General features: G+C 55.8%; 1 protein-coding gene across 1 annotated transcript in view; it reads right to left on the bottom strand.

The window, feature by feature from the left end:
* SBF1 (SET binding factor 1) overlaps window positions 1-13043 on the bottom strand; it is a 145502-nt gene that overhangs the window by 15185 nt on the left and 117274 nt on the right. Inside the window, 10 exon segments of the mRNA XM_074942775.1 lie at window positions 1905-2080; window positions 7874-8001; window positions 8633-8828; window positions 9157-9230; window positions 9499-9671; window positions 9931-10190; window positions 10440-10598; window positions 11588-11656; window positions 11990-12139; window positions 12761-12873. Coding sequence (XP_074798876.1) covers window positions 1905-2080; window positions 7874-8001; window positions 8633-8828; window positions 9157-9230; window positions 9499-9671; window positions 9931-10190; window positions 10440-10598; window positions 11588-11656; window positions 11990-12139; window positions 12761-12873 — 1498 coding nt within the window.

Raw genomic sequence — 13043 nt, 5'->3', positions numbered from 1 at the left:
CTAGGGACTCCTACTCCCCCGACCGCATCAGGATGAAGGGGGAAACCCAGAGGTGCCTGGACCCCTCAGAGTCAGACTGGGCAGGGAATCAGTCAGAGCTGAATGACACCGGCTACCCCCAGCCTCAGGGCCATATGGAGATCCTGGATCAGCTCTGACAGGAGCATCAACGGGGGCGGAGGACTGGCTATCTCAGGTGCTGGTCTGGCCCCGCCACCCTCGTATCTGAGCACCGACTCACTCTCTGCACCCCCTGTGAGGCCGAGCACCACTCTGATCCCTATAGGCCAGGTGAGGAGCCGAGGCAGAGGCCAGACTTGCCCAAGCTCTCACAGGATGTCTGGGGTGAAGCAGGGAATTGAACCTGGGTCTCCCACATCCTAGACTAGCCCCTCGCAGCCTCAGGCCCATCCTTCCCCTCAGGATGGCGCTGGGCAGGACCAGTGCTGCTCTCTCCACAGCAGACGGGGCTGCTGGCTACAGACTGAGCTGTCAGAGGCAGCACAGGTGCCAATGGCTGCCAGTTCCCCAGAAGCAGCCCAGCACCCTCGGGGCCTGGGGCGCAGGGAGTGGACGCTTCCCGCAGGCTAGCAGGGCTTTGGGAGGAGGGCACAGGACAGGCTCTGGGGGCTCTGAGCTGCAGTGCAGATCAGGTGCCCAAAGATGCAGCTGCAGTCACGAAGAGGGTCCAAATAATGTCAGTGCTACACCTACCTAACCCTACTGCTGTGGCCACCAGCTCAGGCTGCCCCGGGGCTCGGAGACAAAGGAACACGACTGGCCCCCAGCACAGGGCATGGTGCAGATGGACAAACACTTCCACGATTCACCCTCCACAGCAGCTGCAAACAGGGGCGGGCACAGTCCTCTTGGGACCTTATGGGGAACTAAACCCTCCATCTAGACCGTACGGCCGCAGAGAGGTTGGGCCCTAATCCAGCCTGTACCATAATGGCAAAGGTGGGGTTAAACCTGCAGCCCAGTCCGAAGCCCTGGGAGAGGGAAGGGAAAGGAATGCCACAAGGGAAGACCCAAAGCCCTTAGCATGCAGAGTGGGTGAAAGGAAGAACCACTGGGACCAGTGAAGGCTAGAGCCTGAGCCAGTGCCACCTTGCAAGCCCCTGTCCAGTGTGAAGGTGTCTTACGTGGATGAATGGCCAAGGTGCCCAAGGGATATGACACCCACTGCCAGGCCCTGGAACATATCGGTCACCTGCTGGGAGCTGGGTCACAAACACACAGGAGAGACGCTTAGACGTCACACAGCACCAAGCCCAACGCAGCAGCAACCAGACCACCAGCAGCTACAGCACTTGCTAGTCACAGAACGCGGGTGGCATAAAACAGGGCCCCATCATGCACAGGATCTTCTCATCATCCCCAGCGCTGCCCACCCTCCTGCAGGGCTGCGATTAGACCAGCAAGGGGATTCCCCCGACAGTCAACGCTGCTGGTTCACAGGTTTGAGAAGGGGTCCCTACGCCACCCCCTTCCCTTCTGCTCAGGGCTGGACCCGCTGCCTCGGAGAGCCCAGGCCAGGAGTCGAGGCACGTGACTGCAATCTAATCCTGGCCTCTTGTCCCTGGGCTGGTAAAGCTTTGGAGCCAGTGAGCCAAGAACCCAGTCCTGGAGAGAGGCAAGCTCAGCTACCAAGAATGCTGTTGCTTTGCTCAACAGCAAGCCCTCTGGCTGGTAAAGAGGAGTGAGGTCGGGCTCTGAAGGGAGTCTGCTCAGCGGCTCTCTTCCAGCTGGATTTGGGAAGGGGCAGAGGAGACTCCTTGGGGGTTTCAAACGGGACCCAAAGAATGCTCTGGGTCTCACGCTCCCTGACAGCCCAGTCCCATCACAGCGTGGGGTGGCCTAGGTTCCCACTCCCCAGCGAGGGGGCACAGAACCTCCGATACCTGAGTGAGGGGTTTTTCTCCTTGGCCTTGGGCTGCATGGCTTGCTTGGGCGACTGGCCCACGGTGAAGGCGAAGGTGCCGCGTACGTGCTGGGGATAGCGCAGCTTGTGCAGGTGCTTCCTGAAGACCTCGGCGCTCTCTGAAGCCACCTCCACGTCGAAGGCGATCCGCAGCAACTGTGGGGAAAGCAGAGTGGGCTCAGACTGCCACTGGGGGGAGGGCCTTCCCCCACCCACATCAGGGCCAGGACCCCAAGGGAAGCACATTTAGCACACAGCTTGGAGCAGAGCCTGCAGCAGTGTGCCTGGGACCAGCCCGCCAGAGCACTCACCCCTTTCCTGCTCAGTCTGGCACTGATGGTTACTTTTGTCCCACGCCCCCAGTGGCTTCACAGATCCTACTGGATGGTTACTCGATGTCCCTGTGCTGCCATCCCCGCTCCCAGGGCGGGCTGAGAGATCTGCTCATGGCCCCAGCTGCCCGGCTCCACACCCAAACAGCAGTGTAGTCAGGTGGACGGTTCAGCCCCAGAATGAAGGCAGGCCCATTTCCTGCAGCACTGAGAGCACACAACACCCCTGGGAGCTAAGGGATGTACAGTGACCCCATTCTACAGGTCAAATAAGTCGAGTTGGAGCTCAGGAGTTCCCAGGCCCCGGCCCAGCGCTCTATCCACAGGAACATGCCTCCTCCCTTAAGCATAGAAACCGGCCACTGCCTGGGGTTCCAGCAGCCCCTCAGGCTGGACGGGAGGGGGAACCGCAGCACAGATGGGTTCCCTGCTCCGCTCCGAGAAGGGGCTCAGAATTGCATCATGGGCTGATACCAACTGCCAGGGGAAGAGCTGTTTATCCATGGGGCAGCCAGGGAGCAGACGTCACCTCAATATCTAGCTTACCCTCTGGAGCAGGGCTGGCATGACAGGGCTACCCACCTGTGGCCCTCCGTCCTGACTCCAGATACATACCAGAGAGGAGGGCTGCATGAACACTGGAAACGTGAGGTGGCCAGGTTACCGTCCCCCAAGGCCTCACGCTCGGGTATTCTGCAGCTGCTCTTCTCCCTCAACCCAACCTTCTCCCTGCACCCCCACTTCCAACCCAGTATCCCAGGATGGCTCTTGGGTCAATGGCTCTCATGTAACCCAGCAGGAATGGAAGTCCGGGAGAAGGCAAATGGTGTGGGGTGATACCACAATCTGCCCCCCAACACCAACAGGACCACCCTGGTCCACCCACATCCCTGCCCTGTTGCTTGACTGTCCCTCAAAGCTGTAAAACACTGTGTCTAAGAATCTTATACACATGCGCTCCCCTCCATAATGCATCACAGGGAGACTTACAGACCTGTACAAATGCAAAACCCACGCAGCCGCAGAAACAGCCTGTCTGCCATGTCCTGCCTGGCTTTTTCTAATATAATTTGATCCTCCTGATTTCAAAAATGGAGGTTAGCAAGCTGAATTTTGAAGTTTAGACCCTCCAACTTGCAAATATGGCTGCCAAAATTCACCAGAAACATTTGAGATACTAGCACCATCGGCATGAACTTGTCAGCAAAATCAAACAAACAGTTTGGCACAATTCCTTTACTGTCTTTTAAGAACTAAAAAGAGAAGACACATGGTTCTAATACCCATTGTACCCTAATACTGAACTTTTTATAGCATTTAGTCACCTATATATCATAATGTTAGAAGTTAATCGTTACACAGAAGGCTGTTTTTCCTTTAATACATGAAATCATTTGCTTATTTTCTTGCATGCTTAGTATTTTATAGCACATAATGCTTTGTAGTTAGAGTACAACTGCCCCAGAAGTCATGGTGATGGCATTTTTTTCGTTTTGTTAAAAAAAAAAGTGACTGGTTAGATAACGCAGTGGTTTACAAGGACAGTGGCCAGACTGGGTCAGACCAATGGTCCATCAGACCCAGTATCCAGTCTTCTGACAGTGGCTGGTGCGAGACACTTCAGAGGGAATACACAGAACAGGGCAATTATCGAGTGATCCGTCCCGTCGCCCATTCCCAGCTTCTGGCAGTCAGAGGTATAGGGAAATCCAGAGCATGGGGCATCCCTGACCATCCTGGCTAACAGCCATTGACTGACCTGTCTTCCAGGAACTGATCTAGTCCTTTTTTGGAACCCAGTTTTACTTTTGGCCTCACAACATCTCCTGGCAACGAGCTCCAAAGGCTGACTCTGTGTTATGTTTGTTTTAAACCTGCTGCCTATTTATTTCATTGGGTGACCCCTGGCTTTTGTGTCATGTGAAGGGGTAAACAACACTTCCCTGTTCACTGTCTCCACACCAGTCATGATTTTATAGACCCTGGGTGAATGGGGCAAACAAAGTTTTTGTCCTACAATGGCCCATTTAGTCTTGATAGTCCTTCTTGATGGGCTAGGGAACCAAGTTCAGAGCAGACATTTTTACAATTATAAATCAAAACTTACACATAACCTTATAGCATGGGATACAGACATCAAAAGTAAGATTATAAAACGCTTGTAAGTTGCTGCATATATTAAAGTCAATGCCTATCTCGAACAATATTAACATGCAGCTGAGCTGCTCAGTGCTCATTTGACACCTACAGTCTTGCCAAGAGCTGACACCTGATTTACCTGCATCACAACCATGCAAACTATGCAAGATGGGGGGCCATCTGCATCACAGTAATACATCAACTACCAGCTGAAGTGCTCAAGGAGTTCTGACAAGGGAAAACCATCCACAGCCAAACCATCTGGAGACTTTGCAGACACATTTGTAAAAACAGTACTTCAGACTGGAGCAGACCTGTGCAGGTATCACCAGGATCTAGTAAGGGTGGTGAAGGCACACACACTCAAGAAGTACAAGGCCCATCCAAAGAGTGGTAGAATGCAGATACGTGCCTCTTCCAAATATCTGGATGCATTTCGCTGGGCTTCCAGAAAATAAGGAGGACTTCGCAATACTTTTATCTGAGCAACTAATGACAAGCACCACCTGATAAAATCATCATTCCGGCTGGTGGCTTTCAGGATGAGGCTGAACTATGGTGCTTTGCAGCCACAGTCGATAGCCATCAGCTGTATGTTCATCAACAAGAAACACACAAGAAAGATTCTACATGGTGTCCAGCATGGTTGTTGCAGCCGGGGACACTGATATGCTTATACTTGGCTGCTCACTATAGCACAAAGACATGTAAGCAGCTTTGGATGAAAACTGGCACAAAGGAACCAAAGTACTTTCCTAGCCTTGCCATTTGTGAGAAGCTACAATATGGACCTGCTGCTCTGGAAAAACCACTCCCATTTCATGCCCTGACTCGTGAGATGCTACTTTTATTGCTGGACACAAGAAGGTCGCATGGAAAGTTTTTCAAGGACACCATCAGCTTCTAACACACCTTGAACAGGGAGACCTGGTCTCACAGAAGGTGAAAACCACAGAAGAGTTGATTTCTAAGATGTATGGCTTGCCAAAGGTCCACAGCACTGACAAAGCAAGTTTTGGTCACACGCTTGTGGTCATCAGAAGCTCTACCCCTAAGAAATTATGCTTTTTATTTCCATATACATAGAGCTCACTACCAGGCAGGAGTTTGGAGAAAGGCCCGCTGCCAAAACCTGTCACATCTTCCTCCAAACATACCGGGTCAGTCACAGGAGGACAGGTCTGGTGCCACAGCTCTTAGCACTGCCACCGGTACCAGCAGGCAATACTCCGTGACTGCACAACGAGGTGCGGCAGCCAGTGACGCAGGTGCAGAGCTGCACCTCTCATTTGTACAGGAGCATGCGAAGGCAGTGAACTGGAACAAGGCTGTGTCAACGCACCTGCCCCTTACTTGAGAATACTGGCCTTACGCGCTGAGTACGTGTCGTAAGTGACCTAATCCTAAATTGATTCAAGCTGCCAGGGTATACCAACATTCCTTGAAATAGCACAACATTAACTTATTTGCATTATAATATTTCTAGTAACTCGTATAAACAAGACACTGAAATCCAAGAGCTTTCTGAAAAGGCTTTGCATATTACTTGGTCCCTTCTGTTACATCCTACAGGAAGAGCCACCTGAAGCAGGTTAATCCTACGTGAAAAGGAAATAAAGATTTACACTTCAGCGATTTCCATGTGTTACCGTCTGCTCTGTATGCCCCACGTACTGCGTGGTAACAGCCATGTTTGGAGGCAGCACCCCCAAATTCTCCTACGGAGACTTGTGACCAGCTTTTACCAAATGCCTCCGGCAGTTAACATTTCTGAAAACCCGACTGGTCTGTCGGGACCCCTCCCCCTGAGCCCTTGGAGGAGGGGATGCTGCCTTTCAGCCCTGCATGCCTAAAGCAGCACAGGTGCAATAAGCAGTAGGAAAGACACTCCACTCCTTGTTCCATGGCTGCAGCACTGCCTGGAAAAGCTCACTGGCTTGGGTCTAGCTCAGCTCCTGCGCCCCTCAGCATCCTGTATGTCAGCAGAGCACATGGGGCTTGTGAGACATCACACCCTAGCACTACCATTGGTCCAGGACAGGACAGCAAATTCTATCCCCTTCTCTGCGATGGAGCCTACAGATCCCAGCAGGCAATGCTCAGCCAGGCCACAGCCGGCTCTGGGACCTGCAGTCACCTGGCCTGATGGCTGCATTTGGCCAGTCAGGCATGCAGCAGCCCAAAAGCCACACAACTTGCCAGCAAGTTAAAGTAGTATGAGCTGGATGAATGGACGATAAGGTGGATAGAAAGTTGGCTAGATCGTTGGGCTCAACGGGTAGTGATCAATGGCTCCATATCTAGTTGGCAGCCAGTATCAAGCGGAGTCCCCCAAGGGTCAGTCCTGGGGCTGGTTTTGTTCAGTATCTTCATTAATGATCCGGAGGATGGCATGGACTGCAAGTTTACAGATGACACTAAACTGGGAGGAGAGGTAGATATGCTGGAGGGTAGGGATAGGATACAGAGGGACCTAGACAAATTGGAGGATTGGGCCAAAAGAAATCTGATGAGGTTCAACAAGGACAAGTACAGAGTCCTGCACTTAGGACGGAAGAATCCCATGCACCGCTACAGACTAAGGACCGAGTGGCTAGGCAGCAGTTCTGCAGAAAAGGACCTAGGGGTGACAGGGGACGAGAAGCTGGATATGAGTCAACAGTGTGCCCTTGTTGCCAAGAAGGCCAATGGCATTTTGGGCTGTATAAGTAGGGGCACTGCCAGCAGATGGAGGGACATGATAGTTCCCCTCGATTCGACATTGGTGAGGCCTCATCTGGAGTACTGTGTCCAGTTTTGGGCCCCACACTACAAGAAGGATGTGAAAAAATTGGAAAGCGTCCAGCGGAGGGCAACAAAAATGATTAGGGGACTGGAGCAAATGACTTATGAGGAGAGGCTGAGGGAACTGGGATTGTTTAGTCTGCGGAAGAGAAGAATGAGGGGGGATTTGATAGCTGCTTTCAACTACCTGAAAGGGGGTTCCAAAGAGGATGGATCTAGACCGTTCTCAGTGGTTGCAAATGACAGAACAAGGAGTAATGGTTTCAAGTTGCAGTGGGGGAGGTTTCGGTTGGATATTAGGAAAAACTTTTTCATTAGGAAGGTGGTGAAGCACAGGAATGGGTTCCCTCGGGAGGTGGTGGAATATCCTTCCTTTAAGGTTTTTAAGGTCAGGCTTGACAAAGCTCGGGCTGGGATGATTTAGTTGGGGCTTGGTCCTGCTTTGAGCAGGGGGTTGGACTCGATGACCTCCTGAGGTCCCTTCCAACCCTGATATTCTATGACAAGCCCAGGAGGTCAGTGACCCCTCTACTCCAGAAACGGTCTGCAGGACCCAGGCCCCAGCTGGGGCCCAACACAGCAGTTTGGTGAGGTCTGTGCTCCTAGCCCCAGAAGACCAGCAGCAGCTGGGAATAGAGTCCAGCTTTCTGCCTGGAGAGTGTCTCTGGCAGGAGTGCTGGGGGGCTCGTCTCACCTGGAATGTGCATGAGCGCAGCTGCAGCCCCTCCTGGATGAACTGATCTGTCTGGACCGTGGCGCTGATCTTCTTCTCTTTGGTCAATGAGGCAATGGGGAAGGACCGGATCACCACCTGCTCCCCCACTGGGGCCATGGAGAGAAACAGGGGACACGTTAGCCACATGCAGGATACAGTCTCGACCTGGCTCAGGCCACCAATGGGCTAGGACATGCTGTCCTCACCTGCTCCCCAGTAGCTCAGGGACTGCGCTTGCTGCTCCAGGGCAGAATCAGCCTGTAGCCCAAGGCAGCGGGAGCTACATAAGGGGACCGGAAAGTAAAACTGGGACCAAAGGGGGCCCTGCTTGGCAAACGCCTCTCCCCAGACCAGTGGGCAAACAGCCCCTCTCCTGTAAAAGATAATTCCTTTGCAGTACTCTGAGTAAGCCCCTGCTCTGGCCACAGCCCATTCTCAGATCTCCACTGAGGGAAAAACCATCCACCAGCCCAGACTCCTGCTGGCTCTAAATGGTGCTGGGCTCTGGTTCAGCAAAGGCAAAAAGCCCCCTACAGCAGAAGCCTCCCTCCCCAGTCCAGTCGGCAGCAGGGCAGGGCTTCAGACACCCCACCCAGGATAGATTCCCCCCTGTCCCGGCAAATGCTCCACCTCCCACGTCTGGTCTGCCAGGCAGGAAGAGGCCCCGAGGAGCAGTGCGGGGACTGGCCCACCAGGCTGCAGGGGATGCAGAGTGTGGCACAGAGGGAGGGTCCTCACCCAGCGGGTCCGAGGGTGTGCCCTTGAAAACGATGCGGTAAGTGGTGAGGAAGATGGCTCCTTCCGCGGGGAGCAGTGGGGGGCCCCCAATATTCCCTCCAGCAGCTTCTTCACGTCCGTCGGGCATGAGGTACACACGGAGCCCTTCCATGACGCACTCCTCGCCCACCAGCAGGCTGGGGCGCAGCAGCTTGGGCTGCAGGGACAAACAGGAGGAGGGTTGAAAGCCATGGGAGACAGGCCAGCCCCCCCACAGAGCCATGATGGCTGGGGAGAGGTTCACAACTGAGCCCCAAAATGGAGCTGCTTCAGTTCTTGCTGGAGACCCACTGGGCCCCCTCCCTTCCACGGCAGACAGGGTTATTCCCAACTCAACCCAGCTGAGCCTAGCTGCCTCACAAGGGAGGCCTGTGCAGGCAGAGGGATCCCTTTGCACCCCGCAGGCTCCCTCAGCCATGGTGCGGGGCACAGGGGGTACAACCCAGAAGGGAGGGGATGCCCCTGTGCAGCAAGGCAATACAGACCTTCTGAATAGGAGGGAGCCTCTTGCTCTCCCTGTGCACAGCATCCAGTGTCTCTATGTGCATCTGCACGATGTCTGAGGAGGAAGGGAGATGCAGAGTTAACCCTACGGGGCAGGAGCGTCCCGTCCCGGCTGCAGGCCCCGGACAGCAGCAGACTGAACACGGGCCTACTGCAGCCTCTCTGCCAGCCTCTCCACTTCCTCCTGGGGGAGCAGAACCCTCGGTGGGCAGTGCCTGAGCACACCCCTCCCCTGCTCTGGAGGGGACTCACGGCAGCAAAGCGCTGGCTACAAACCCAGCCCCCTCCCCCAGAGGCCCCCCTGCGCTGGACAAGCTGTTTACCAGGGATCATGATGTGCAGCCCCTTCAGGTGCTCGTTGGTGACGCCGCTCTCTGTGCACACCTTGTCCACGAAGCGGTTGATGAAGCGGACCACGTAGTTGGCCACATCGGAGCTCTCGGCATCCTCAAACCCACTTTCCGTGTCGTAGCTTTCGGCCACGCTGCCGGCAATGCTAACACAGGGAGACGCGGCTGGGAGCAAGCCTGACCACGCAGCACATGCCAGCTCTCTCCCACACTCCAGACAGCCTTGCTCTCCCAGGCACCCAGGAGAAGACTGAACCCCAGGCCCACAAACACAAAATGCTAGTTCCACCCACAAACTGGACAGCCTGCCAGCTCCAGGGCCTGGCAGCACATGCCAGCTTCAATCCGCCCCTCCCCACCCAGATCCTTCAGTGGCAGCTCCCACACTGCCCACCGGCCAGCTACCTGTTGGTGACAAAGCTGTTGCTGACGCTCTCCACGTCGCCCAGCCCCGAGCTGCGCAGCAGCCGGTTCTTGCTGGTGTCGAGGGGCAGCAGCAGGTAGCTCATGCGGTTGGCATAGTGGATGGCCTGGCTGAAGACTGTGCTCTCCTCCTTCTGGATCAGCTCCTGCTGCTTCTCCCGGCTCATGGTAGGCCACAGCCGCCGCTGCTCCGACGCAATCTCCAGGGCAGATTTCTCTTCCTGAGGTCCCTCCTTGCCCTCCTAATGGAGCAGGGGGACAGATCAGCCCTTTGCCTGAGCGGGAAACCTTGTGTGCCAGCTCCCACCACACAGTGTCTGCATCAAAGCACCTGCTCTCATCAGGGGCTCCTACCCCCATCTCTCCCCAGGAGCCCCAAGCCAGATCACATCCCAGACCCTGTGCCTTCAGGCCAGTTCTTGCCTCCTCCCTAGCTACGAGGAAGGCTGGGCCAGGACAGCCTGGGGCTGGTATTCCTGCCGCCCCATCACCTCATCCACGTGGTTCTCCCCGTTGCTCTCCAGGTACAGGGCTCGGATGTGGTTCTGCACGTCACAGTAGAACATGGCCTCCCAGAACTGGATGTTGGTCCACACTACATGTTCCTGCACACAGCTGTAGGCAAACTGCGTGATGCCCGGGCTCAGTTTCTGGGGGGCAGAGAGAAAAGAGGGTCTCAGTGCAGATGCCTCCTGTATGCCAGCCCTTCCCCAGCTAACCCATGCTGTGCTCTAGCTGGGAAAGGCAGTGCCCTTGGCCAGCCAGTGACACCACAAATGGAGGCCCCTCCCTGCACAAAGCAAAATTGCACTGACTGCCCCTTCTGCGTGCCCAATTAATGCCACAGCAAACCACCTCTGCTGTCGGGGAGCAAACACTCCTGAGCTCTGCTCCTGCGAGACTGAGGGAATCAAGGTCAACACTCCCTGGCCTCTGTGACCAAGCTGTCTGAGCACCCTGCAGCTGGGTGCCACAGCCCTCCCTGTGTTCTCAAGCCCAGAGATGAGCAGCGCCAGAGAGAGGCCCAGCCACTGCTGCTATGTCTCCCTGACAGGGAGCCCGTCTGCCTCACAGGGTCTGTCTACACTGCAATGAAAAACTGGCGGCTGGCCCATGCCAGCTGACTCGGACTTGTGGGGTAGACTTCCAAGCTCTAGGCTCCCCCCACCTCACAGGGTCCTAGACCCCACACTCCAGCCCGAGCAGGAAGTCTACACAGCAACAAAACAGCCCCTCCACCCACGCCCCATGAGCCCGACTGGCACAGGCCTGCCGCAGGTTTTGGTTGCATTGTAGCTATACCCCGAGGGGCTACCTCTGGGCTGGGAAAAGCGAGGCCAGTGGGTGGAGAGCTGACGTCTCTCCTCACACCACAGCCTCTCAGGGCTGCCTTAGTGCAAGGCTTCTCAGACAGGCTGGAGTCAAAAGGGTTTGGGGCCCAATGGGACGGAGGCAGGAGGCAGAGTGGAGCCTTCATGCCTGCTTGAGCTATGGCCCCTGTGGGGTGACCCCCTCAGAGAACTGCCCCAGCAGTGGCACAGTGCTCTTGGCAGCCAGTCATTCCACAGCTACAGCCAGGCAGACACGGGGCCGCTCTGCCGGGATCTGCGGCACGCACCAGGCTGCACCGGATACTTACTCGGCAGAAAGCAGTGACTAGTGGCAAAAGCGCTGCTGCAATCCCATGCTCATCCATGGCAGTGCAGTCCTGGGGTAGGGGGAGAGAGACGAGATTAGCACAGAGCCCTGGAGAAAGGGGCATTCACTATAAGGCCCCAGAACTACAGATCCCCAACATTGCCCCCCAAACCTCATCCCCGCAGCTCTGGAGAGGGGTTAACTGGTATTTGCCGCAGGGCCCCCAGAGCTGTAGACTTCCACCCACACACCGCCCCAAGTACCCTCCAGGACAGAGCTGTGCCGGCCTCCCCAGCATCCCGGAGATGGCACCAGCCCCCCGAAGGAATCCAAGGGTGTGATGGCAGCAGCCCTGGTGAACCCTCACCTCACTGCAGCTCCGGCCAGCCCCTTTGCGCAGTACCTGTAAACAGCAGTTCATCATGCGGACAATGAAGTCGAACTGTTGGTGGTCCAGTACGGCCCTGTTCTGCTGCACATGCAGGTTCAACTCCTGGGTCAGGCAGTGTCTGGCTGCTCGGCCCTTCATGGCCCTTAGCACAGCTGGAAGCAGCTGCAGGAGAAAGAGCACAGAGTACAGCGACAGGACCAAGCTTCCAGCCCAGGCCCTGCTGAGGATTACAGGCTGGAGGGCAGTTGGTAGCAATTGGAGATGGATGTAGAATATAGAGTGCCTGCTGCAAGGCCTGATGCTTTGGAAACTCGCAGACAATCCACCCACCCACCCTGTGGTGGTCAGCACAGCCAGAGGCGACACACTGAGCCCCCCGTGCCGCAACGACCCACCCTGCAGACCCACACCCTGGAGAGTAAAATGCAGCAGCACCGAACTCTCACTGCCCGGGACCCCAGCCCGTTTTGGCCATCTCCAGAGGCCAGTCCCAGGTGGGGGAAGAAACAGACAGTGGCCACAGCATTCCAGGTTTGCCAGCCCACACTGGTTAAGTGCGGCAGGTAGCCAGGCTCCGTGGCACACTGGGCAAGAGGCATGCTGAAGACGAGCGTGTGAGGCAGCGTGGGGCAGCCTAGGCAGATGGAGGACTGGACGCAGACAGGAAGCGCTCTCCTCTAAGCCTCTGTGTGATGGGACAGCAGAGATGTAGAGCAGCCAGGGGCTGGGTGTCCTGTCTCTCCGCACACCTGCCCCTTTACCACCAGCTCCCTGAGCCCTCACCTTTTTGGCTTCTAGCATCTTGTTCTCGAAGACATAGGAGATGCAGTTCCTGACCACCTCCAGGCGGCGGGCGCTGTTGGCCAGGGCACTGCCATTGCGCTCCATGATGGCAGCTGGGGAGAAAGTCGCCAGTCACTACACTGCAGGAGTAGGTAGGGGAGGCTGGCCTGTCCCCCTCTTAGGGAGGCACGTTGCACAGCCAGCCCATCTCACTGTCCTGCTCTGGGGTTGCGTGTTTCTGACGCCCATGTGGGTCTCCCCTGCTCCCTTTCCAGCGAACAGC

The sequence above is a fragment of the Natator depressus genome, chromosome 1, assembly GCF_965152275.1.
Source record: "Natator depressus isolate rNatDep1 chromosome 1, rNatDep2.hap1, whole genome shotgun sequence".
In the NCBI taxonomy this organism is placed as follows: domain Eukaryota; kingdom Metazoa; phylum Chordata; order Testudines; family Cheloniidae; genus Natator; species Natator depressus.
This window is presented reverse-complemented; position numbering and strand designations above follow the sequence as displayed.